Source organism: Eptesicus fuscus, chromosome 16 (genome assembly GCF_027574615.1).
Source record: "Eptesicus fuscus isolate TK198812 chromosome 16, DD_ASM_mEF_20220401, whole genome shotgun sequence".
NCBI classification, from domain to species: Eukaryota; Metazoa; Chordata; class Mammalia; order Chiroptera; family Vespertilionidae; genus Eptesicus; species Eptesicus fuscus.
The window spans coordinates 43,919,514-43,947,052 of NC_072488.1; the positions used below are offsets into that span (position 1 = coordinate 43,919,514).

General features: G+C 36.0%; 1 protein-coding gene across 3 annotated transcripts in view; it reads right to left on the minus strand.

Moving 5' to 3' along the window:
- The window catches only part of EXOC6B (exocyst complex component 6B), a 506,048-nt gene that overhangs the window by 202,399 nt on the left and 276,110 nt on the right, over positions 1 to 27,539 (minus strand). For all 3 annotated transcript variants that reach the window (XM_054728545.1, XM_008147458.3, XM_054728546.1), the window contains 3 exons: positions 23,715 to 23,826; positions 13,719 to 13,853; positions 3,360 to 3,539 (listed from right to left, as the gene is read on the minus strand). In XM_054728545.1, coding sequence (XP_054584520.1) covers positions 3,360 to 3,539; positions 13,719 to 13,853; positions 23,715 to 23,826 — 427 coding nt within the window. The remainder of the gene's footprint in view (positions 1 to 3,359; positions 3,540 to 13,718; positions 13,854 to 23,714; positions 23,827 to 27,539) is intronic.

Genomic DNA, 27,539 nt, shown 5'->3' on the forward strand with positions numbered 1-27,539 from the left:
TTGTTCATGTTATCATTAGTCTTTTATTTTTTCTTCTTTCTGACTGTCTAAATATAACTTTTGCAAATTTCCCCATCAAATTCTGTCTTTTTATTAAATTTGAAACAATGTGCTATATTGTTATGTACTACAGACATTAACCTTTACAAATATTTATTGTAATTATTTTTCTGGGTAAGCTTACATTCTATTTTCTTTATTAATTCCTTTTAGATACTTTAAAAAACATTTTATGCAGTCAAATTATTAACCTTTTCCTTAATGACTTCACTTTCTGGTGTGATCATTATAATAATGAATCACTTTCAGATTATAGAAATATTTGCTAATATTTTTATTGGTTTCCCAATAACTTCTTTCTTTTTAGTAATTTAAACATGTATTTAATCTAGAATACATTTTGATATATGAGATAGTGTCTTAACATTATTTTTATCCAAATGAAAAGATGTAGTGGCAACAGCAAATGCTGAATGTCATCTTTATCATATACAAAATTCTTACAAACTAGTATACTTTGAACTACTTAATAGATTTTTAATCTACCAGTCTATTTCAGTGTGAGAAGGATATTGCTTAAATTATATTTTGTTTACAATAATATTTCTATATTTGATAGAAAAAGACCACACCCATTAATTTTTTCATTTTTCTTTGGCAAATATTGTCCATGTTTGTCTCCAGTGAATTTTAGAATTATGTTGTTACGATACCTATCACCACCAAATTCACTTGATATTCACTGTAATTAGAATAATTTTGGAAAAACTCTCTATAATATGAAATATTCCATCTTAGAACTCTGTGCATAATGATGTCTTTTTTAAATGACTCTGTGACATGTTCTTCACATTTATCCCACATATTACTTGTTAAGTGTACTCATAGAAATCTTATATCTTATGCCCCAATAGCAAATAAATTTTCTATGAGGTATTACTAATATAAGTGAAGTTGATTTGTTTTCTAAGTGGACCATCTAACCAAGGAAGATCTTACTGGTCTTAATTATTTTTCAGTTGATTTTCTTGGACTATCCAACTATACAATAATAATCTATAAATAATGACAATATTATAACTCATTAAAATAATTATAATTTACTTCTTTTTTACCTTATTTAATATATGTTCTACAGAAGTTGTGAGAAGCATCTTCACCATACTTCTGATATAAATGCAAATAAATGTTTATAGTGTTACACTGGTAAATCTATGGTGACTGATGAAATTCATATAGATGAAAAATGTTATTGAAAAATTACATTGCTTGTATCTTTATCATGTTATTGAAAAATTACATTGCTTGTATCTTTTTGTCCTCTCCTGAGGATACGTTTATTGATTTTAGAGAGAGGAAAGAAGAGAGAATGAGAGACATACATTGATTAGTTGCCTCCCATGCTATGACCAGGAACAGGGCTGAACCCACAATCTGGATATGTGCCCTGACCAGGAATCAAATCCACCACCTTTCAGTGTATGAGACGATGCTCCAACCAACTGAGCCATACCAGCTAGAGCCATTGCTTATATTTTAGTAAGTTGTGTTTTTAATCAGGAATGTAAGCTGGATGTTAATAAATGCCTTTTTTAGGAAATGTAAAGATTTATATACTTTATCTCCACCTATTAATGTTACAAATTTTATTAATTGATTTTTTTATTTTAAAATATCAAACCATTCTTGCATTTCTAGAATAAATCCTACAAAGTAGTACTAAATTCCTTTCTTAAAATACTTTGGAATTAACTTGCTAAATCTCTATTTATTTTATTTTTTTTATCCATAACTGTGAGATTAGTTTGTAGTTTGCTCTTTTGTGCTACTTTTATCTTGCTTTGGTATCAAGATGAAACTAAATGAAATCATCTAGTTTTCTGCAGACATATGCTCCCACTAAGCACTAGAGAAGGCAGTAAAAAACTAGGAAAAAACACATATTTTAAGACACTAGAATACTGTGAAGTAATAAGGACTAAAGGAAATAAAACTACGAAGAGGGCAAACCTTTTCAAAGTGAGCTGAGGACCTGTGGCTGCCCCTGGAGGCATCTGCCAAACCTAGGCATTGGAACAGACTGTAAATCTGGTTAGGTCCAGTAGAGAATAGCTACTGGGGTGAAAAAAACATCACTGAATTTTTGTTGCTTATATTATGAAGCTGAAGTGCCAAAATTGGAGATTTGAGAGTCAGTTCTCTCAACAAGACACTTTCTGAAATCTAAAGCTGCACAGCTGAGAAAAATAAGGGTCTAAGCCAACTTCTGAAAAGCAAAGTAAGATTTCCCAGTCTTACAGTGTTTCAGAGAAAAAGACTCACTAGTGGGAGGATTCATGGGAATCTCAGGTGAGAGCTGAAAGCTTTGGAGGGAGTGGTGAATTGACATGGACAGTCTCCAACCACATTTTTTCCTGTTGGCAATTGTTGATCTAAGTAAGACTCAAGACATTTGGCAAATTCTAAAATCAAAGAAGGAGGAGGCTAAAGTAATTAAGATTCCTCTGAAAAGAGGAAATTTCCATGATCTTCTTGGTGCTGAAGAGACAATGACCTGCCAAGCTCTCATTAAAAGCACTGAAGAACCACATTCTATCAACAGGAGCAAACCAAAGATACACACAACTGCAATCCTAGCTTGATCCAAATCAGCCTATGATTGGATTAAGGTGATGAGGCTCAAACCACAACTCACCCACCCATTCTACCTACTTAATAAAGAAAAAAAGTAAACCAAACCTGGTGGGAGATGATACCACCAAAACCCTCTACATATTTTAAACACAGGGTTTTACGTCAACCAGAAAGTAGTTAGTAGAGATAGGGCAATGTTACCAATAACCAAGAAAAAAAAAAGGGATCAGAAAGAAATCTACCAATATGTAGGTAAGGTACACATTAGCATTTATAAACAATGACTTTAAAATGTCTGTGATTACATAGCTCGAGGAAAAGAGAAAAGTTAAATAAAAAGATGGAGACTCTTAGCAGAAAAATTGATATTATAAAAAAATTAAATGGACATTCTAGGACTAAAAAATACATATCTGAAATCCTAACTCCTAAATTTCTCTTCTATTTCCACCAAGGCATTCACTATGTGTTTGCACTAATTACCCTTAAGTTGGAAGGAATATAAGTAGACATAATGTTAGGGACTGTTTTCAGAATAAAGAAAATGTAAAAGTAAATGAAAAAATAATAGAAGAGATCTCTAAATCTTGTTAAGGGATGATAATTACAGAGTGAGCTTTTATAATCTAAAGAGCTTCCAGAAACAGACAAACATTCTTCACCAAACTCAATTTTAAGAGAACATTTTTCTATATAATGGGTAAAGTAAAGCAACTGTCACTTACAGGAAGGTGTGTGAATACAGCAAAGGTGCTACGTAGAAAGGCAATGAGGTCTACTAAGTAGTCACTAGCTTTGTTTCCCAAATCTCCTGTCATCCAATCATAGTCGGCCAGCTGGAGAAACTGGTCAATCTTCTGATTTAAGTTGGTATAAATCTCTTCTTCAGCTGCATGTCTGGCATCCTGTGAAATATGACATTTTTAAAATCATTCAGACTTTTAATATAAGCATAGCAGAAATTTCTGCTTGGAAACATTGCACACCTATCCACTACATAATAGAATTGGGAATATTAAGTAATATTCCATGAATTTTTCTTTTTTCAAAAGGACAGTGAAATATGTTCTATTTTGTGTCTGCAGGACAAGCTATTTTTTGCTTCACCAAAAAGAAAAACTGGCACTGTCCTTAGCTATGTGCATCCTTTTTCACTTTCATATCTCTGTTCAAAATTACACTCACTCTCAGGATTCTATTCCCTTTCATCTCTTCTAGGACTCCAAGATCCTCCCTTCCTGTAATATCACTCTGTCCAGTTTCACCTTTTTAATGGTACAAATTTTGCAGTGCATTTACATATTATAATATAGGCATTTATTATGTTGACTTACATGAACAATGTTTCCATGGACCTTTCTGTGCTTAGTTCTTTACATCTTACTAATAAAAGGCTAGGTGGTCCTGCTGCCATTACGCCGTGATGCCCTCATGCTGTCATAAGATGGCTGCACACACAGCGGGGCCCCGCGGCCGCTCTGAGTGTCTTCCACCGGGGTTCCCGTGGCCCTGCGCCCGCCACGGAGGCGGGACCCCCGGCTCAGGCCTACCTCTTTGGAGAAATCTATTGAGGAGCCCCAATGGTGGGCAGGACCTCCTCTTTGGGGCAATCAATTGCAGGGCTCCCACACTGTGAGAGGGTACAGGCCAGGCTGGGGGACCACCCCCCAAGTGCACAAATTTCATGCACCGGGCCTCTAGTATTTATATAATAATCTACAAGCATGACAATGAACTTGTATGATAATCAACTGTCCTGGAATTCCCATTTTATGAAGTATTTTCTTTTATTAATAAACATTATATTTTAGAAATTTAGGCTTAAAGAAAACTGAGCAGAAAGTACAGAACATTCACATATACTGCCTCCCTATTTTACTCCTACTGTTTCCCCTATTAAAACATCTTGCATTAGTGTGGTACATTTATTACAATTGATGAACCAATATTGATAATTTATTACTAACTAAAGTCCATAGTTTTGAATTAGGGATTACTCTATATTGTACAGTTCTATGGCTTCTAAGAAATGCATGTTATGTATTCACTATACAGTATCATAAAGAATAGTTTCCCTGCCCTAAAAATCCACTCAACTCTACCTACTCATCCCTCCCTCGCTCATCCCCTGAATCCTGGCAACCACTGATCTTTTAACTTTCTGTATAACTTTGCCTTTTCCAGGGTGTCATATACTTGGAATTGTACGGTATAGTGTATGACTGAGTAGGATGTTGAATAGATGTAGCTTTTCAGATTGGCTTCTTTTATTTAGCAATGTGCATTCAGGCTTCCTGCATGTCTTTTCATGGCTTGACAGTTCATTCCTTTTCATAACTGAAGAACATTCCACGCTCAGGATGTGTCAGTTTGTTTATCCATTCATTTCTGGAAGGACATCATTGTAGCTTCAAGTTTTGGTAACTATGAAAAAACCTTTTCCAAGCATTCATGTGTAAGTAGTTGTTGTTGTCTTAAGTTTTCAACTCACTTGGTTAATACCAAGGAGCATGACTGGTGGATTGCACGGCAAGACTAACTATGTTTAACCTTGTAAGAAACTGACCAACCATTTTCGAAAATGGCATGACTGAGAGCTGCTATTGCGCCAGCATTTGGTGCTGTCAGTCATTATAATAGTTGTGTAGTGGTATCTCGTTTTAATTTAAAATTCCCTCTCCATTCTTTCATGAGGTGTCTGTTCAGATCGTTTGCCCATTTTCAAATTGGGTTGTTTACTTGTTGTTGAGTTTTACCAGTTCTCTGTATATTTTGGATATAAGTCCTTTATTAGATATGCATTTTACAAATATTTACTCCCAGTCTGTGGCTTGTCTTCTCATTCTCTTAAGAAAGTCTTTCCCAGAGCAGAAGTTTTCAATTTAATGAAGTCCAACTTAATATTACCTTTGGTGGATTATGTTTTTGCTGTTTTAGCTAAAAAGTCATAGCCAAATGAAAGGTCACCAAGATTTTCTAGGCATTTTATAGTTTTGTGTGTTTGCATGTAAGTCTGTGATCCATTTTGAATTAATTTTTGTGAAAAGTGTAAGATCTTTGTCTAGATTCATTTTTTCCCTTTTTTCCATGTGGATGTCCAGATGTTCTAACACCACTTATTAAAAAGACTCCTTTCTCCAATATACACTAAATGACTTGCTGAAATTTGGACTGCAATTGTGTCAAATCTGTAGATCAAGTTGGGAAGAACTGATACCTTGATAAAGTATTGAGTGTTCCCTATCCATAAATGACATATTTCCATTTATTTAGATCATTCTTCTTTGATTTCTTTTCATCAGTTTTATAGGTTTCCTCACACAAACCTTATTTTTTAGAGTTATACATATTTCTCTCTTTTTTATGTTAATGTAAATGATATTGTGTTTTAATGACTAATTCTAGCTGTTTGTTACTAGTAAAAAAAGAAAGCAAAGGACTTCTGTATATTAACCTTGTATCCTCAACCTTGCTATATTCACTTATCAGTTCTGGTAGACTATAGCAAGGTTGAGGATACAAGGTTAATAGACGGTTATCAGTTCTGGTAGAGTCTGTGAAAAGTGTTTTCTTTGTTGTTGTTGTCAATTCTTTCATATTTTCAACATAGACAACCATGTCATCTGCAAACAAAGTCAGTTTTATTTCTAACTCCTCAATCTGTAGATCTTATATTTCCTGTCTTATCGGATGCTGGATAGATGGGATCCCTTCCTTCTTCCTGATTTTAGGAGGAAAGCTTCTAGTTTCTCACTATCAAGTATGTTGTTAGCTATACAACTTCTGAAGATGTTTTTATCAAGTTTAGGAAATTTCCACTCTAGTTTGTTGAGAGGTTTTATCATGAATAGATGTTGGATACTATCAAATGCTTTTTCTGCATCTACTGAAATTATTGTTTGATTTTTCTTCTTTAGCCCACTGATGTGATGGATTATATTAATTGATTTCTGAATGTTGAATGAGCCTTGCAGTTGAAATAAGTCCCATTTGGTTGTACTGTGCAGTTGACCCTTGAACTGTTTGGGTCCAGTTAAATGTGGATTTTTTCCCCAATAAATACTAGAAATACGTTTTCTTTTCCTTATGATTTTTTTTTAAATATATTTTATTGATCTTGTATAGAGAGGAAGAGAGAGGAATAGAGAGTTAGAAACATCGATGAGAGAGAAACATCGATCAGCTGCCTCTTGCACACCCCCTACTGGGGATGTGCCTGCAACTAAGGTACATGCCCTTGACCGGAATCGAACCTGGGACCCTTCAGTCCGCAGGCCGACGCTCTATCCACTGAGCCAAACCGGTTTTGGCTCTTTTCCTTATGATTTTAATAACATTTTCCTTTCTCTAGCTTACTTCATTGTAATAATACATATAACATACAAAATATGTGTTAATTGACTGTTTATGTTTAAGGTTTCTGGTCAACAGTAAGCTGTTAGTTGTTAAGTTTTTGGTGAGTCAAAAGTTATAACACATATTTTTAACTATGCAGGGGGTCCGCCCATAACCCCCACAACTGTTCAAGAGTCAACTGTGTATGCTTCTGATACATGTTGAATTCGATTTGTTAATATTTTGCTGAGTATTTTTACATCTATATTCATAAGAGATATTGGTTTGTAGATTTCCTTTCTTGAAATGTTTGGATGATGTGAGAGTAATCCTGGCCTCAAACAGTGAGTAAGGAAGTATTGCCTCTACTTCTAGAAAATATTGTAGAGAAAAGGTATAATTTCTTCCTTAAATATCTGGTAGAATTTTTTCAGGTTTAGTAGGGTATTATTGACAAAATTGTAAGATATCTCAGAATGTACAATGGAAGGATTAGATATAAGTATACATCGGAACAGGATTCCCCACATCAATTAGCACATCCATCACCCCACATTTATTCATCACTATCAAACTATAGGTATAGAGTTATTCACAATATTCCTTTATTACTCTTTAATGTACATGGAATCAGTAGTGATGGCTCCTCTTTCATTTATTATATTAGTACTTGTATATTCTCTATTTTATTCTTAGCCTGGCTCAAGGTTTAATTTTATGGATTTTTCTAAAAATCAGTGTTTGGTTTCACCAATTTTCTCTTTGGATTTTCCATTCTAATTTCTGCTCTAATTTTTTTCATTTTTTAAAGATTCGTTTGCATTTAATTTGCTCTATTTTTCTAGTTTCCTAAGGTAGGAGCTTAGATGATTGATATTAGAAATTTATTCTTTTCAAATATATACAATCAATGCTATTCATTTCTCTCTAAGCACTGTTTTCACTGATGTCACAAATTTTGAAAAACCGTATTTTATTTTCATTCAATTGGAAATACTCTTTAATTTCTCTTAAGACTTTTTCTTTGACCCAGGTGTTATTTTGAAGTGTGTTGGTTATCTCCAAATATTTGGGAAATGTTCTGCTATCTTTCTGTTAATTATTTCCATAGGTTAATTCTATGTGATCTGAGAGCAAGCTTTATATGATTTCTATTCATTAAAATTTGTTATGGTGTGTATTATTACCTAGAACAGTGGTAGGCAAACCGCGGCTCACGAGCCACATGTGGCTCTTTGGCCCCTTGAGTGTGGCTCGGCGTTAGAACCACTTCATAATAGACTCGCCCAGGCCGAAAACCGACTTCTGCACATGGGCCACGAAGTTTCAATCACACTGTACGTGCACGCCCGCACGTGGTGTTTTGTGGAAGAGCCACACTCAAGGGGCCAAAGAGCCGCATGTGGCTCGCAAGCCGCAGTTTGCCGACCACTGACCTAGAACATGGTTTGTCTTGTGAATGTCCTTAATATCTCTTTTTAAAATATATTTTATTGATTTATTACAGTGAGGAAGAGAGAGGGATAGAGAGTTAGAAACATCGATGAGAGAGAAACATCGACCAGCTGCCTCTTGCACACCCCCTACTGGGGATGTGCCCGCAACCAAGGTACATGCCCTTGACCGGAATCGAACCTGAGACCTTTCAGTCCACAGGCCGAAGCTCTATCCACTGAGCCAAACCGGTTTCGGCTGTCCTTAATATCTTGAGAAAAATGTGCATTCACTGTTTTTAGATAAAGTATTCAACATGACCCAGTTGATTGATTGTACCATTCAGTTCAACTATCTCCTTACTGATATTCTGCCTCCCACATTTGTCAATTACTGATAGAGGGTCCTTCTAAGAGATGTTAGGAGGAAGAGATGTTGACTTATAACTTCCTTTTGTAGTATCTTTTTAAATGCTCATACTTTTTTTTTTCTCATTTGAACTATTTGTGAATAATTTTAGACAATATTCTAACATTAGTCATCCTTGCTTTCTTCTCTTTACTTTTACCTTTAATTGTGCAGATAATTTTTTGTGGTTACTGTTTCGTGTTTTTTTTAATCATTGAACTAAATTTGCTTCGTTCAAAAATCTTAGACTCTACTCTTTCTCTTATAACCCCATATCCAATCCAACAATAAACTTGCCATCTCTTCTTTTAAAAATATTTCTGACCATTTCCATCCCCACCACTGTAATTCAAGTGAACACTATCTCTTACCTAGACTGCTGCAATAATCTCCAAATTGGGCTCTCTTCTTCAACCCTACTGATCCACCATGTATTTGCTTTCCACACAGTAACCAATGTTATCCATCAATATATAAATCAGTTTATCACCATCACTTCCATCTTCTAATGGCCTCAAATTTCATTCCAGGATAAAATCTTATGTATTTCCTATGATCTACAAGGCTAGAAATTATCTGACTCCTATCTTATTTCTTACCACTCCTACCACCAATGATAGACACATCACTGCCAGACTGACCTCCTTGATACTCCTTGAACACACCAATGCCTACTATTGTGCTGCTCCTTCTGACCAAAATGCTATCAGAAAGTCAAATGATTCCATTCTCATTTCATTCAGGTCACTTATTTTTCTTCCTACTTCTTAGCACTCCCTGACATTAAATTAGATTTTTTGTGTGTATGCTTATGAACTATAATCCCCATTTATCAACTAGCATATAAGACTTGTTTATTTAGTTCATACCTATAAATTGCCTGGTATGTAGTGGATGCTTTATAGAAACTTGTAGAATCAATGAGGGATTTAATGTATATATTGTATTATCCTAGTACTTCTCACATTGTTCTGTATAGAACTTACAGGCTCTGTCGTCCATGTAGATTATAAACTCTAAGGACTAAGAATTCTTTTTTTCTCTAAGAATCTAACACATTATTGCATAGTAAGGATACAAACAATATTTGTGATAGAGTAAATGAATAAATACCTTCATTCTATTTTGTAAGGGAATGAAGACATTCTTATGAATAAGGAAAACAATGAATGCCAGCTTAATTATGACGCATATGGCAACAAAAGGGAACACTGCAAGAAAATACCTTGAAGACCTTCTAATTCTTCTTGCCCCTTTTCAGCATAAAGATTTCCATCTGCAAGGGAAAGTTTTCTGGAAACAGTAGCTTAGGAAAATACACAACATGTAGCTGTTATAATTGCCATGTTTACACTGAGTTCTGAGTTAGCTGGTCTGAAACGATCCTGGTAAAAATAAACTTTCAATGTGTTTTACGCAACCCGTGTTTCCAATAAGCACTGTCGACATGACCTTTCATGGTCTCCAGAACCTCTCCTTTACTAAGCACTTAACTGGCTGCTCAACCCCTATGGCTTCCCGTCTGCCTTTAATTTCCCCTCAGCGATTTTAATGCTAAAGCAACAACAAAATATACAAGCCATTCTCTGAGAGGACATCTGACCATAGTCTGAAAAGCCCTTGAAATAAAAAATATTGAGATAGGTTAGGGGAAGAGTAGAAGAACCTATTACATATTACCCATATGATACACAACTATAAATGATCCTCACGTTTTCTCTAATGCTTTATTCTCTGCTGAACACTTAACTATAGCCACCCCCCGCCACCACCACACACACACACACACACACACACACACACACACACACATTTTTTCTCCTAGAGATATTTTGGCTTCCATAGTAAATCGAGGGAAAACATTCTAAAAGCTCCTGTCATATTTCCATAATCATTCTTGGGGCCTATTTATGTTTTTACTGATTTTTTGAGATAGAGGGGAGGGGAAAGGGAGAGACAGAAACATTGGTAAGAGAGGAACATTGATTGGCTGCTTCCTTCACACCACCTAACTGGGGATCGAGTCTGCAACATGGGCATGTGCTCTGATTGGGAATCAAACCATCAACCTCCTGGTGCATTGATCTACGCTCAACCACTGAGCCATGCCAGCCTCTGTATTAAATAAGCCTTTTCCTCACCAAAAGAGTATCAATATTAACATAATAAAAAGTTATTGAAAAGTTTATAAGTAATGATACACACATAATATGAATAATAAACTTTGTTTTAGGCAATTTTATAGGTAATTTGAAACAAGCCATGGTCACACCTTGAACATGTAACTCATCTAGCAGCTGACCTACTAAAGAATATTTTGTGGTTGACCACCTCATTTTTATCCTTTATCCCTTTTCAGTCTTATTGAGGTACTACTGAAAATAAAATTATAAGCTCTTTAAAATAAAATGGACATGTGGTGATTTGATATCCTATATAATAAAAGGCTAATATGCAAATAGTCGGAATGGCAAAACAACCGAACAACCCGTCACTATGATGTGTGACCACCAGGGGCCGCCTGCGGAAATGGCGGGTGTTGGCTGCAGCGAGATGGTGGAGCAGGTGAGCAGGGGCGCCAGACCAAGGCGGGGCGCCAGTCACTGTCATCAGGGCGAGCCTCTGGTGGTTACTTAAAATTCGGTGCTCTCATGCGCCATGGTCCCGCCTGGCACTCACACCTGCTGCCGGCGATGGCCCCACTCACACCCACTCTGCTGGCACGGGCCCCATCACTCCACACCATCAGCAGGTATGGGCGGGGCCAATGCCGTCAACGCGTGGAAGCGGCAGTGGCGAGAGCGGGGCTGACGGCAGACAGGGGACCAAGAGCCGCAGCAGGAGAGGCCTGGTGGGGGCGCGGAGGATGGGCCAAGACCCGCCCCTGTGCCCACCACAGCCTTGCAGCCCACAGTTCCTTTCAAGGTGTATGAATTTGTGCACTGGGCCCCTAGTCCTATATAATAAAGAGCTAATATGCTAATTAGACTGGACGGCAGAATGACCTTCTCCAACGACCTTCTGGAATGACCAGTGGGCGAGGCCATGGGGCCTCGAGGCAGCTGGGGCTGTGAGGGCTGGGCCCCTAGAACAAATTTTGTGCATTGGGCCTCTAGTAAGTATGCTGTATATTGTGAAAGAATACCCACATCTAGTTAGTCAATACATTCATCTCCTCACATAGTTTTTTTTAATGAAAACGTTTATATTTTATTCTCTTATCAAATTTTAGTTATATAATACAGTATTATCAACTATATTCACCACATTTTATAATAGATCCTCAAACCTTATTCATCTTATAGCTGAAAGTTTGTACCCTTTTAACAACTTCTACTTCTCTCAGTCCCTGGCAACAACTTTTCTACTCTCTGTGTCTGTGAGTTTGACTTTTTTTAAAAAGATTCCACATATAAGTGATACCATGCAGTATTTTTCAGTCTCTGTCTGTCTTATTTTACTTAGCATAATGCCTCAAGATTCATCTATGTTGTCACAGTGGCAGGTTTTCCTTATTTTTCATGACTAAATAATATTTCTTTGTATACATATACCACATTTTCTTTACCCACTCATCTGTTGATGGACACTTAGGTTGTTTCCATGTCTTGGCTATCGCAAATAATTCTGCAATGAAAATGGAAGTATAGATATCTCTCGAAGATGTTTTTGATTTCTTTGAATATACACCCAGAAGTGAGATCGTGGGATATGAGAGTTCTATTTTTAATTTCTTGAAAAATTTCCATACTGTTTTCCATAGTAGCTGTACCAGTTAACAGTCCCACCAACAGTATGCAAGGGTTTTCTCCACATGCCTGTCAGCATTTGTTATCTCTTTCTTTTTGATGACAACCATTCTAACAGGTGTGAGGTGTTATCTCATTGTTGTTTTCATTTGCATTTCTTTGATGACTAGTGATGTTGAACAGCTTTTGCAATTACCTGTTGGCCATTTCTATGTCTTCTTTAGAAAAATGTTTATTCAGTTCCTCTGCCCATATTTTAATTGGGTTGTTTGAATTTTTTTTGCTACTGAGTGGTGAAAGTACTTTATATATTTTGGATATTAACCCGTTATCATATAAATGAATTACAAATATTCTCTCCCTTTCCATCAGTTGCTCTTTCATATTACTGATGATTTCCTTTACTATGCAGAAGCTTTTTAGCTTGATGGAGTCCCACTTGTCTATCTTTGCTTTTGTTGCTTTACTTTTGCTTTTGGTGTCAAATGAAAAATTACTGCTACAACCAATATCAAGGAGCTTTCTCCCTCTGTTTTTTTCTCTAACTTTCCTAGTTTCAACCTTACATTCAAGTCTCTCTAATCTATTTTAAGCTGATTTTTGTGTATGGTGTAAGATAGGGGTCCAGTTTCATCCTTTTGCATGTGACTGTCCCATTTTGCCAACACCATTTCTTGAAGATACTGTCCTTTCCCCATCTTAAGAGTGTTGGCTCCTTTGTTGAAAATTAATTGACCTTATATGCATGGGTTTAGTTCTGGGCTCTCTATTTTGTTCCATTGACCTGTGTGTCTATTTTTATGCCAATACTATACTGTTTTGATTACTACAGCTTTGTAATATAATTTGAAATTGGGAAGCATAATGCCTCCTGCTTTGTTCTTTCTCAAGATTGCTTTGGCAATTCAGGATCTTCTTCATTTTTTTTTCTTATAAACAAAAAGAGATGATAATTCCAACAATTTTTATCTTTTATAAAATGTAATAAGCAATGGGAATCAAATTTGATTTCTTCTCTTAAATCTACTCTCAAGGAAAGGTACCAACAAATACGGAAAAGGGATAAAAGGATAGCATACTGTTATGCAACCTGGAAGAAACAAAGCCATGCTAGGTAGAATAGCCCAGATTATGCCTGCCTGCTGCAGGGCCTCTCACCTTAAAAGTCGTGGTGCCATACAGCTTACTAGTATGGACTGTCTCTGGAAGCACATTAGTAATATTGGTGATGAATTCTTCCAAGTACTTACAGGATTTCTCCAAGTGTGTTGTATTGATAATAATCTGGACAAGCTGGAAAATAGCAAGCACATGTATGAATCATTTGACTACTCACCCCAGGATGAATGGCTCAGTATGAATCTGCTGGTACAAGAAAAACAAAAGGCATGATAGCAGAGGCCATCTGCATTCTACAAAAGGCATTTTAAAGCAGGGGTACTACTTCATCTATGAAGCCTTCTCTGATTACCCAGAACATCTGTATTCCTCCTACTCTCTGTAGGAGCTCTTGTCACTCTATTTTAAACACATGTTTTCTTCTGTTTAAAAAAGACTAGACTAAGAGAAAAAAACCAATAGTGTTTAGCATAATGCCTAGCCTTAAGTAACAGCCAAATAAATTAAATAAACCCCACTAAAAGAATAAGAATAACTGAAATGGCAAGAAAAAGTTTCCAAATTAGGCATGATGAACAGAGAGATGTTGGACTAGATTGCAGTACATTAAATTATATTAGTCTATGGAAGAAAAAACATGGGCACTAAAGTCAGAGAAACCAAGGGATTAACAATGTACAAATTTTTGATCTTGAGAACACTTTTTAACTTCTCTAAGCCTGTGTTTTTACCTGTAAAATGTTAATAATAACTTCTAACTCACAGAGTTATTGTGAAAATTTCATATTCTTTAGTTAATACTATTTCTCTTTTCTTATAGAAAAGAACCTTAGCCCTAACCGGTTTGGCTCAGTGGATAGAGCATCGGCCTGTGGACTCAAGGGTCCCAGGTTCAATTCCAGTCAAGGGCATGTACCTTGGTTGTGAGCACATACCCAGTAGGGAGTGTGCAGGAGGCAGCTGATCTATGTTTCTCTCTCATCGATGTTTCTAACTCTCTATCCCTCTCCCTTATTTTCTGTAAAAAATCAATAAAAATTTTTTTTTAAAGAAAAGAACCTTAAAGGCGACAGTGCTGGTAAGATTAAAGTAATCTATTAATTACTTTGAGGGGAGAATAGGAAGAATAACTATTATTATCTACACAGAATTAAAGTTTGTAAAGCACTTCGCAATTCATGTTCTTACATTATCTTCCCAGCAACCTGCAGAAATAAATTAAGCGGGAATAATTGTTAGTTCCATCTACACTAATAAAAGAGAAATATGCAAATTGACTGTGCCTCCGCGACACCCATCAGCCAATCAGGAGTGAATATGCAAATTAACCCAACAAATATGGCGGGTTAATTTGCATATGCAAGCATGGAGCCTGCTATGACGGGGAGGAGGGGTGGAGGGAGCTACAAGAGTGGCACTCCGGCCAGGAGCCAGGACTTGCAGGCTCTGGGGCGGCTGGGAGCGAAGCCAGGGGAAGGAAGGCCTATTCTTGCACGAATCTTCGTGCAACGGGCCTCTAGTTTTATTATAACAAAAATAAAATTATTTTTTCTAGGTCATATAACTAAATGGAACTATGATTCAAATGAACTCATCTACATGACTTGTGACAGTGCCTTTGAGCAGAGCACAGCTGGCAGCACTAGCCCTGGCATGCTGCAGGGTCAGTACAGTAGGCTGAAGTAAACTTTGGGTCTTCCACCAACTAGATACCTCCATGGTTTGATTCTACTCTATGCAAAAAAAAAAAAAGAAAACAAAAAAAAACAAAAAAACAATAAAAAGGAGAAGTACCTACTACTTATTTCAACTATGAAAACTATTCATATTCCCCATAGTCCCCAGAGTATAAAAGAAATTTTAAAAAAATACAAAAAGAAATTAGAATGGAACCTTTTTGTGTGTCTCTCTCTTCTACATCTTTAACTTCTTTTTTTTTTTTTGGTAATCCTCACCAAAAGGTATTTTTTCCATTGATCTTTAGACAGAATGGAAAGAAGGGGGAGAGACGAGAGAGAGAGAAATATTGATGTGAGAGAGATACATAGATTGGTTGCCCCTTGTACGCACCCTGACCAGGGCCAGGGATGGAGCCTGCAACCAAAGTATGTGCCATTGACCATAATAGAACCCGGGACCCTTCGGTCTATAGGCCAATACTCCAACCACCAAGCCAAACCAGCCAGGGCTACATCTTTAACTTTTCATTTTCATAAGACTATTTTCTGCTGGCAGGGTTGTGGAAAGTAGGGGGAGTATTGGTGTACCAGACAATAGATGAACTTGGTCCTTCTTTTAGTCTAGTGAGATAGTGAGCTGGGGCGAGAGTGGGTAGATGACACAAAGGGGAATTGGAACTAAAGATGAAGAGAGGTATTAAACCATTTTACAGTCAAATGATATTTCTGTGAAATAGCAAACAAAAATATGAATAGGACTATAATCAGGTAGTACATCCTTACCTCCTCAACAGCACACAGCACATAGTTTTTTCTCAAAAGAAATCAATGTCAACTCATAATGACAATGCTTTAGTAATAGATTGAACTGAGAAAAAAGATACCTTCCACTCCCCTAAGGATAAGCTGGAAGATCTGAGAAAAACAGCTACTTTTTAACGTAATGACGAAGAGCAAAGACTCATAGATGCAGCTACAACAAAGATGAAAACTTAGGGCAACATTGGAACTAGATCTCTATATTATTCCCCACAACTCATCAGACAAGTTCATATTCATCATTGGGCCCGTTCCACTCATTCCATGGCTTGAATTTGGAGACTTCGAGTTTTAGACACAGATATGATCTCCTATAAAATTACCCCAAACATCAGCCTTTTTAGCTTTGGAGTGCTCTAGAAAAAACATACACCCAAATAAGCAATTTGTCATCCTTTTCCTTTCATCATGTTTTTCCCTCTGAGGAGGACTAAAATAATTTTTAAAGATTTTAATAGTCTAAATTAATCATTCTTTTTCTTGAGTGGGAAAGTGACTATTGTCAAGGTTGTCTTGATGTGGAAGTCAGAAAAGTACGAGTTAATTTGGAGAACTGAAGAATTTCTATTTTAAAGTCAGCATTACCTATCAAGAACACATTCTACCTATCAAAAATAATCCTAATAATAAGGAGAAATCGTGTCATGTTATCGAAATAAAAAACAGTGGCAGTCAAAGAGAAAATTGTCCTGTTTTGCAGGATATTGTCAGTTAAAAAAAAAAAAAAAGGAGGCGGCTTCACTGGGTACAGTAGTAATTTCCCAAGACTTTTTAAAGATCTGTCAACACAAAAGATCACCATGAATTACATCAATTGGCTGTCAGTCACTTCTGAAATGTTTCATTGCTAAGCATAGAATAGACTATTAAAACACTCTAGGATTACAGTAGATACCATGTCATTTTCAAAGGGAATATTGTCTGTTAATGAGGTCTAAGTGTCTCTTCTCCTGAATGACAGCTAACCAAAATCCTTACAAGGGCATTTATTTATATTACGAATGTGAAGCCAGATGCTTTGGGGTAATTTTTAACGTAAGGATGAAACGAAGCAATTTCAGATATCAACTTCCATCAGAGTTTGAGCTCCTTTGGTATTTTTAACCCCTATTTCCCACTCTATTACAAAAATATATCACTGCAGCAATCTAAACTGTCCTTAACATTGTTCCAAGGATGTGGAACTAACAACAAATTAGATATTAGTTATGTCTTACATAAAGTTCTATGAGAATTGTCCAAAAAAATAAAACACTATATTGGAAACAACCACCTCTTACAATTAAATGACCAAAGTCGCTTTGGTTAAAATCATTAAGAAGTAGAACAATTTTCTGTCTCTCCCAGTATCACAGAGAATCAAGTGAGCAAGGGCACAGAGTAGACTGTGGGAGTCACTTCTCCAACTCTGATGAAACACCCCAGGGCAGCCTGAACCACGATGACAGATAGATGGTCATATTCTTGACAAACTCCAGAAAAGAAAATGACTTCATCATCTTCAATAGTTCAAAACTAAGCACTAAATTCCAAGAACAACTTTCTATCCCCAATTATAAACTACTTCTGGGGTGTTTACATCTACCAATATTAGAATTGATATTATCTTATTTCCCAAAGCAGAGAATTGGGAAATTCTCTCCAAAAGGATGAACTCATAGCCAGTAAATAGAAGTCACACTGCTCCCCACACCACCCCGTGCTTCTCAACTGTTATATTTGCAAGAAGATAAAGAACTAAATAGCCGCCTTGATTCTCACACAAAAACATGATCCCTAAGACTTCAAGGAATTTTTATCTCCATTTCACCCCTGCAAGAGTACAAAAAGGAATGTTAACTGCTGATTTTATAACATCTCCAAGGAAAATACCTAAAATACTTGGAACTACTGGTTCCAAATTCAGTGGTCTAGTACAAAGCTTATATTTGACAAAATTTCAGTATAAAATATTTTAACATAATATTAGCAATATCAATGCTGTTTAACCACAGGGGTTGGAGACAAATGGTGTGTGGGAGATAAATAACAAAGGCTAGAGCCACGTGAGCATTCTAAATTATATTAAAAACAAAGGGTAAATGCAAAGCACTAGCCATTTATTCACGTCTCCTGGGGCACTATTTTAATCATGAAAATATAAATAATATGAAATAATCACTAATAGAAACTCTGAATTTCTCTAATTTTACTCTAAGAACCTACCTACCCATTTTCTTTTGCTTTTCTTCTCTCTTTCATCAACTAAGAGCTCCTATGTGCCAAGGAACATACAAAATTATACACAAAACAAAGTCCCTGACCTCATGGGCATTACAGTAGACATATATATACATAAACTCATAGTATAATGTCAGGCCCTGGGAACAGAAGTGAGAATAAGAAGTTACATGGTGGTGGCAGGTCTGACCTTTTTTGAGGGTGGTCAAGGAAGGCCTCCTTAAGGAAATATTTGAATAGAGACTTAAAGTGAAGATGAAATAAGTCTATTATCTATAATGAATAAGTTCTTTTCAATCCAATTTTTACCTTAAACCTTTCTATCAATATATTCTCCACAAATAAGTAGGGTGTCCTTTGATTCATCTTAAAACTTTCTTCCAAACTTAACTAATTCTATGATATTCTGCACTTCATAAACTAGTAGTTATTTACTTTCTCTCTATAATATTATGGTTTTAAATTAGCATCATGAAAGAGCAAAAGTCCAGAAAAAGTATTATTTTCAAACTCATTTCAAATCTTATTTATTTATTTTTAATATATTTTTATTGATTTCAGAGAGGAAGGGAGAGAGAGATAGAAACACCAATCATAAGAGAGAATCACCGATCTGCTGTCTCCTGCATATCTCCTACGGGGGATTGAGCCTGCAACCTGGGCATGTGCCCTTTGACCAGAATCGAACCTGGGACCTTTCAGTCCACGGAGCCAAACAGGCTAGGGTTCAAATCTTATTTTGAAAAGAAAATATATTTCAAAACTTACCTCAAACCTTATTTCTAAACTACTTACTGGTTGTCTAGACTTAGGCAAAGTTATTATCTTTTATCATCTTAAAATTAAAGTAATAACATCAATGTGAGACCAAAGAAGTAATAAATACATTATAATTAAATATATATACTAATATAAATAACAAAGTATTGAGCATAATATACACCAAATTCCTGAAGGCTATTATTGATATGGACTTACTAATTATATCTCCAGTTAACTATAGCTTAAGAAAGTGTATAACCATGCTGGCCAGTCTCACTTTAATTCATATCCACTAGCCAAAGTGGGCAATTAATGCTACAAAATAATCACAAAATCAAGAGCAAATCAATTCTCTTTTCCATACACCCAGAGATTTCTTCTCTCTCCTTCAACCCCAACACTTATTTTCAGGTAAAGTAAAGGGAGGCCAGGGTGATGGGGCAGAGCAAACCTAACGGAGAGGGACACAGATGCCGGGGGAGGGAGGCGGGAATAAATTATGCAGGGCCCTGTAGCCATTGCAGGAAAGTTTTAGAAGTTTTTAGAGCCTACCACCAAAATAGGTCCCCAACCACCACCATCTGCATCCACATTATTTGATGCTCATATGTTACCAGAGGTAAAGTTTACACCACCTAAAGCCAATCCCTTTCATTGCACTAGATTCTAAACTCTTTCCTACTCACATTACTCCAGAGAGTTCCCCCTTTCTCCTACATCAACTTTTGCTTTCTATTGTGCATTCTCATCAGAAATTACATGGTATTACTACTATTAAAAAAACACACACTTTGCTTAACCCACTTCCCCTACTTGCTACCACCTTATTTCTTTGCTTATCTATGTAAAAAATTCCCTCAAAAAGTTGTCTTATACTTGCTATCTTCAATCTCTCGCTCACTCTTTAATTTAAATAAACACTTCATTTTACAATAGTTTTATATTTACAAAATAGTTGCAAAGAATTCCCAAATACTCCACACCCAGTTACCCCTATTGTTAACATCTTACATTTACTATGCTACATTTGCCACAACTAAAGAAACCAACATTTGTACTTTACTATTAACTGAACAAGACACTTTATTCCAATTTTGTCTATTTTCCCCTAATGTTCTTTACCTTTTTCAGGATTCCATCTAAGTGCCCACATTACATTTAGTTGAAATGTCTCCTTAGCTCCTCTGGTCTGACAATTTCTCAGACTTTCTTTGTTTTTAATAACTCTAACAGTTTTGAAGAATGCTAGAATGTCCTTCAATTTTGGCTTGTTTAATGTTTTTCTCTTGGTTAGACTGAGTTTTTAGAAGAAAGACCACAGAGGTGAAGTGCCTTCTCATCACATCATAACAACACAATTTATCACTGATGATGGTAACCTTGATCACCTGAGTGAGGTATTTTGCCATGTTTCTTTACTGTAAAGTAACTTGTTCCCTCCTTCCATAGTCTATTTTTAGGAAGTAATTAAACACAGTTTACACACAAGGGATAGGAAGCTAAGCTCCACCTGTCACAAAAACATCTCTAATAAGAAATATTTCCACATTACTATGGACCTCATGTAAAAATCTCTATCATGTTATGATGAAATAATTAAGTCACTTTGAAGGATAGTACATATAGTAAAAGTTAATACATTTAGGAGAAAAATAACCTGGACTTAAGCCTCATTTTTATCATTTTGCTAGCCATATGACCTTAGGCCTGTGGTTCTCAACCTTTCTAATGTCGCGACCCACAGGTTGAGAACCGCTACCAGGGTCGCCTAAGACCATCGGAAAACACAGATATTTACGTTACGATTCATTAACAATAGCAAAATTACAATTATGAAGTAGCAACGAAAATAATTTTATGGTTGGGTGTCACCACAACATGAGGAACTGTATTAAAGGGTCGCGGCATTAGAAAGGTTGAGAACCCCTGTTTTAGGCAATCTCCTTGAACTTTACTGATATATCCTATATAATAAAAGGTTAATATGCAAATTGTCCCCAAGGGCAGGAGTTTGCCCGATTGGGAGTTAGATGTGCACTGACCACCAGGGGGCGGCATAGAACATGGTGGGCATTGGTGACACCACTGGCAAAGGGCAGCAGTGAAGGGACTGCCAACCTCGATGGGCCCCAATAAGAGCAGGACCACGGTGGGATGGTGGAACAGTTGAGCAGGCAGCACCAGACCAAGGTGAGTATGAGCGGGGGGCCTCGATCGCCCCACCGGTTACCCCATAGATCGGCCCTGATCACCAGCCAGGCCTAGGGACCCTACCTGTGCACAAATTTTGTGCACCGGGCCTCTAGTCTTCTATAAAAAGGGAAATAACACATACCCAGACTGCTTCAGATGTTATTGTGCTAAATGAGATGGTATTTGTGAATAGACTTTGAACAATACAAATTATTCCACAAATGTTGCTTATTATAATGACAATTCCAGGTGTGAATTCACTTTAGTTAACAACAAAGCAAGACATAACATCTTCTCTTTCCAAAGGTAATATAGCTATTCCAGGATTTATTGGTTGGTGATGAAAAAAATCACCAGGTGTGTGTCTATACATGTACACACCACCATAACATGCAAAATAAATGCCTGTGGATATTCATTCCTTCATTCATATGCAAAGATACTGAAAATGAAAGTATATTTGCCTAGCCCAGCTGGTGTGGCTCTGTGGTTGAGTGTCAACCTATGAACCAGGAGGTCACAGTACGATTCCTGGTCAGGGCACATGCCTGGGTAGCGGGCTTGATTCCCAGTTAGGGGCATGCAGGAGGCAGCCGATCAATGATTCTCTCTCATAATTGATGTTGCTATCTCTTTCCCCACTCTGAAATCAATAAAAATATATTATTTTTTTTAAAAAAAAGGATATTTGACTAAAGAAATATAATGACTTAGGAATAACTTTTAGCATTCATTTAGATAGTGCCAAGAATTTTCATTTACTTCTTTGATAAGCTCATACTGCTTCTTCCTATCATTATCTGATATCAACAGTGTCCTTGACAATAGAATCAAGAAAACCAAAGAAGTAAAAATTTAGGTCTTTCTCTTAAGTTGTCACAGTAAATCAATCTCACAGCCACAACTAAACTCAAGAGTCTTCTGAGGCCAAAGCTGTTTCTATCACACCATGTTCCTGCTACATTTCTTGTTTAAAATTAGTTTTTAAGAGACTGCTAAATCAAATGGCATAAGAAGAATCATATCAAGTTATAATGTAGAGATAGTTCACAAAATAAATAACAAACTTCTTGTCCTACTTGAGATTCAGAAAAGGAGAACAGCAAATCTAACAAAAGCAGGACTTTCTAAAATTCACTCCAAATTTCCTATTCTATAGTATGCCTGATTATGAGGTTAGCCTATTATCAGACACTCAAAGGCAATATTTAATTATTTCTATACCCAACAATAAAAAGGAAGCTCTGCAAAATGAAAAAAACTATCCTAAATAATGTCATATGCATCATTCAATTGTAAAATAAAATAAAAAGTTTGTTATAAGTAGAATTCCATCACTGCCTATATCTCACATTATAATATTTTTGTATCTTAGCACATCTACAGAAGTAGATGTTCACCTGGCTTCCAGCTGTCTTTACCTGTGGATCAATATCATTAACCATTTACTAACTTTCAGTATAATCCCTGACAGTACATATATGAAAATGTCAAATTTTTTTTAGAGCAACTGCCTTTCTAACTACACTACCACTACGTCAACAGCCTTTTTCTTTCCCTGTGAAAACAAAAATTCCTCCAAGTACTCACTTTGGCACTATAAATTCCATAAAATGGCAGGTTGAGGCTCGCATGCAATCCTGGGTCCAAGAGAAAGGAAACTTCACATCTTTCTAAATTTTAGGACTTCATGCCAAAGCTCCAAATCTTCATTTTGCCAAGATCCTGTCCCCAACATATGTACAATATCCCTCCTCTCTTTGTAAAACTGCATAAGCTTCCACAGAAGTGTGATGAACGCCTTTCTCTCACATTTCCCCACCCAAATCCGCACTTACATGCTGATAGAGAGTAAAATACCATTCATATACATGAGGTATTTCACAAATTAAAGCTAAGTCTAATACTAACCAAGGACTATGAGTACCAATATCTGTGGCATCAATAATTTCTGCAGGCAAAATAGGATCTCATATGTTGTATTTGGACGGCCACTCATTTGGATAGGATCCTAATATTAACTATATTCTCCAACCAACAATTTTGTTTATATAATTAGTGGCAAATAATACAAAATTAACCCAACATCTTCAGAAAGGAAAATCAATTAAGCTAGTGAAAACAATGAGAGAGAGAAAAAAGTGACTTTCAAAAGCTAATAATGGACTTCTCCAGGATGACCAAAGAAAAACACAAGACAGTTATTTTGCACTTTCACCATTAGGGGTCCACCTGGAAGAGCACGATGAACCATATGGAAAGTTGTGATAAATTAAAAAAAAAAAAAGGAAGAAAGAAACCCCACAGCTTAGGACATCTGTTGACATATTGCCTTGGCTGCCTCCATTAAGAGCAGCTTTACCTCAGTTAGTCCAATATTCTTCCTTTTAATGACATTCTGCAGAGAGTTGCTCAGAGTCCTGGTCAGCAACAGGTTTGTAGATTTTCTAATCATGTCATCAATTTCAGTTGTGCTGAAAAAGAAGTGTCAATAGTTAGTCATACCAGGTAGCAGAATTATATTGCAAACAAATAGGTGGTGCTTATAATAATAGTAATAATAATAAATAAATAATGGCAGCAGCAAATAACATTTATTGTGTGCCAGAAATTATTCTAAGTACTATAATGATTTAAAATTTACTTAATCTTCATAATAAACATGAAGTAGTTTTATTATTATCTCTACAGATGAGAAAATGAAGGCACAGAGGAATTAAGTAACTTGCTCAAGGTCACACAGTGAGTACAGAGAAAAAAAAGGGGGGGTGGGTAGATTTCACACAGGCAGTCTAGCTCTAAAGGCCACAGCCTTTAAACACTATGCTGTACTCTCTCTCAGAATAAATAGTTCCCCGGGATGATTCCTCAGCCTAAAACTACAAGTATTTCTCCTATACTTGCAAGTTCCTTCACAGATTAATATTTATAATTTTCCAACCTGATCTCTCAGTAGACTTCTTACACAATTAGCTGATAAAGAGGATAGCTCTCCTCCTGTATTATCACCTCTATTTTGCTCTGGTTCCAAAATAAGTGTTTCAAGCCAGTAGTTTAATTCTACATACGTGTTTTAAAATCCCACTTACTATTTCAAGGGCAATAAATAAAGACATTTTGTATTCAGTAAAGAAAACTAAACAAAGAAAATTATTCCAAAGCTATTTTTATATGCAAATTTTAAAAGAAAACAGTCTTGCAACCAACAGACTAAATCTGAAACCTATACATCCTTCATGAACCCCTGAAAACATTACCCAGGAATGCTTTCTGGAAAAGATATCCTTTTGAGACAAACAGTTCTTCAATAACAAGGTTACTACTGTAATAATACTTGTTTATACACATCAAGAACTAACTGTAAGTAAAGATGTATGAACATTATTTTGTCAATAATTAATTGCTTGTGGACAATGGTCACAAATTGTATCTCATTGATTTCTCTTTCTGCAGAAGGAAATCAGAGGCTTCTTACAGTTGAAATAAAAATCTTAAAATTCTAAATACATAATAGGCAAGCTACATTGTTATGCTATGTTGAAAAGAGAAAAATATTAGAAACAAATAAGACTAGAAAATGAAAAGCCATAATCAGTTAGGAAAAGAGATACACAAAAATATTTTTACAGGGTCCATATAAGGATATATTTAATTGACCAATACTTTCTGGCCCACTGCCACCCTTTCCAAAAATGATTACTGAATTGAAATACTTCATTCCACAAATATAAGGTACTAGGCATTGTGTTAGAATATTCAGGTCACAATGATGAACAAAATGGTCTTGTGGTTCAGCCTACACATATTAAAGTCATAATTACAACATATTGATTTAATATGAGCTATGAATACATACAGGCTGCTATAATCAGGTGCCCAAAATAATCTGGTGACCATGATATTAATCACTGTCATGGTATCCTGTGCTTATTACATCTCTATTATGCTTTAACAAGAACTAGCAGAAGTTCGACTTTTAGATGATGTAGAAGATCAAGAAAGACTATCAACAAGAAACCTAGGTCCAAGCAAAAAGCTATATTTTCCTTAAATGTCAACAAAGTGTAAATGAACTAAACTGCAAACTGGAACAAGCCCTTGAAAGGTGAGCAAAGACTACCCGCCACTTTCATATCTCGGGCCAAAACCTAATCTGGGTACAGATAGAGGAGGGAGTAAGAGTCATAGGCTGACAGGCTTTGGTGGGATGGAGAGAAATCAGCCCAACCTTTAACAGTGTGGACTAATATTACAGATTGGAATCTTGGAAAAGCCCCCAAACAAAAATAAACACACTGACCCAACAATTCTTTCCTATAAAAACTCAGTTACATAAGATATGGTGGAGGCAGTGCTAGAAATCAAAGAGAAATCTTGCAAATTTTGCAAGGGATTTAGGTTCCAGGCCTATACTGAAACCAATCCAAAGGAGAGCAAAAACTAACTAAAGCTGAAACCCAGCCCAGCTCAAATCCTGTTAAGATCACAGATAAGGCCCTGGATAGAAGCTTTGGGATTTTAGAGTTGGTCTTAGGAAGAAAAAGTTTTCTGCAATGCCATTTAGAAACAGAAGTAATTGAAACTAATTAAAATGAGACTCACATTCAGTTCACTCAAGTTATGATGAAATTTGAATGGTTTATCAAGCAGCTAGGAATCACAGAAGAAGAATATGGAAAGGAGACATACTTAAGGACGTATTAGAAAAATCATCTCCAATCCTGTTAAAAGATTTCAACCTGCAGAACTAAGAAATTCAGCACACCCCAAACAGAATTCATGCAAATAAAACAACACATAGGAACATCACAAACTGTAAATTGCAAAGATAAAGAGAAAATTTTAAAGGCAACCAGAGAAAAAAGACAGTAATTCAGAGAAAGAAACAACAATAAGAGTGACAACTTGTTTCTTTTTAGAAGCAATGAAAGTAGACAGTGGAATGACATCTTTAAAGTGTAGGGAAAGGGGGACCGTCAACCTAGTACTCTAGAGCTTGAAAAAATACGTTTTTAAAAACAAAAGTGAAAAAATTTAGACAAACAAAAGCTAAGAAATATGTAATAACAGAAGGTATACACTAAAAGAAATGCTAAAATAAATTCTTCACACTGAAGGAAAATAATATCAAAGGTAATCTAAATCTGCAGGAAAGAATTGGAAGGCCTAACAATGGAAAATATGTGGGTCAGTATAAAGAACTACCTTTTTTTTTGAATTTTAAAATGATATTAAATGTTCAAAGCACATTTTAGGTTTAAAAACAGGTATATAAGTGAAGTATATGCCAACAATAACAAAAGAAGAAGAAAATACATTACATTATACTGTTGTGAGATTGTTATATGTGAAGTGATATATTATTTGAGGTAAATTGTAGTAAGTTAAGGATGTACACTGTAATCCCAAGAAACCACACTAATAAACAATAAATAAATAAAACAAAATGTTATACTAAAATAAGCCAGTGGGGAAAATAAATCATAATACCAAAAACACTTAACCAAGAAGAAGGAAGTAAATTAGGAAAAGGTGGTAAAAAATTAATGGGCCCTGGCTGGTGTGGCTCCATGGTTGAACATCAACCTATGAATCAGGAGGTCACTGTTTGATTCCAGGTCAGGGCACATGCTTAGGTTGCCGACTCCATCCCTAGTGGAGGGCATACAGGAGGCAACTGATCAATGATTCTCTCTCATCATTGATGTTTCTATCTCTCTCTCCTCTCTCTCTCTCTCTCTCTCTCACTTCCTCTCTGAAATAAATTTTTTTTTAAATTTAATTAATGGGACAAATAGAAAACAAAAGTAAGACAGCAGGCTTAAATCCTAGCATATCACTAAATGCATTAAGGTAATAGCATAAACATTCCAATTAGGCAGATTGAATTAAAAACCAATATCCAACTATTGTTGCTTGAAAATGACATGTTTTAAACATACAGACACATGCCCAGATCTTATTTTCAAGATACAATCAGCACTAAAAGGAACTGGACTCCTTTGAGAAATTAGTGACATCGTGGATAAGAGAGGAAATATCCCAAACATAATGGGAATGCATCAACAAGGCACAGAAGCCAGCATGAAGTGGCTCACACTAGATACACACACACACACACACACACACAACAATTTGAGCATCAAAATGAAAAAAGACAGTAAAAAATTAACCAACTAAATGAAGT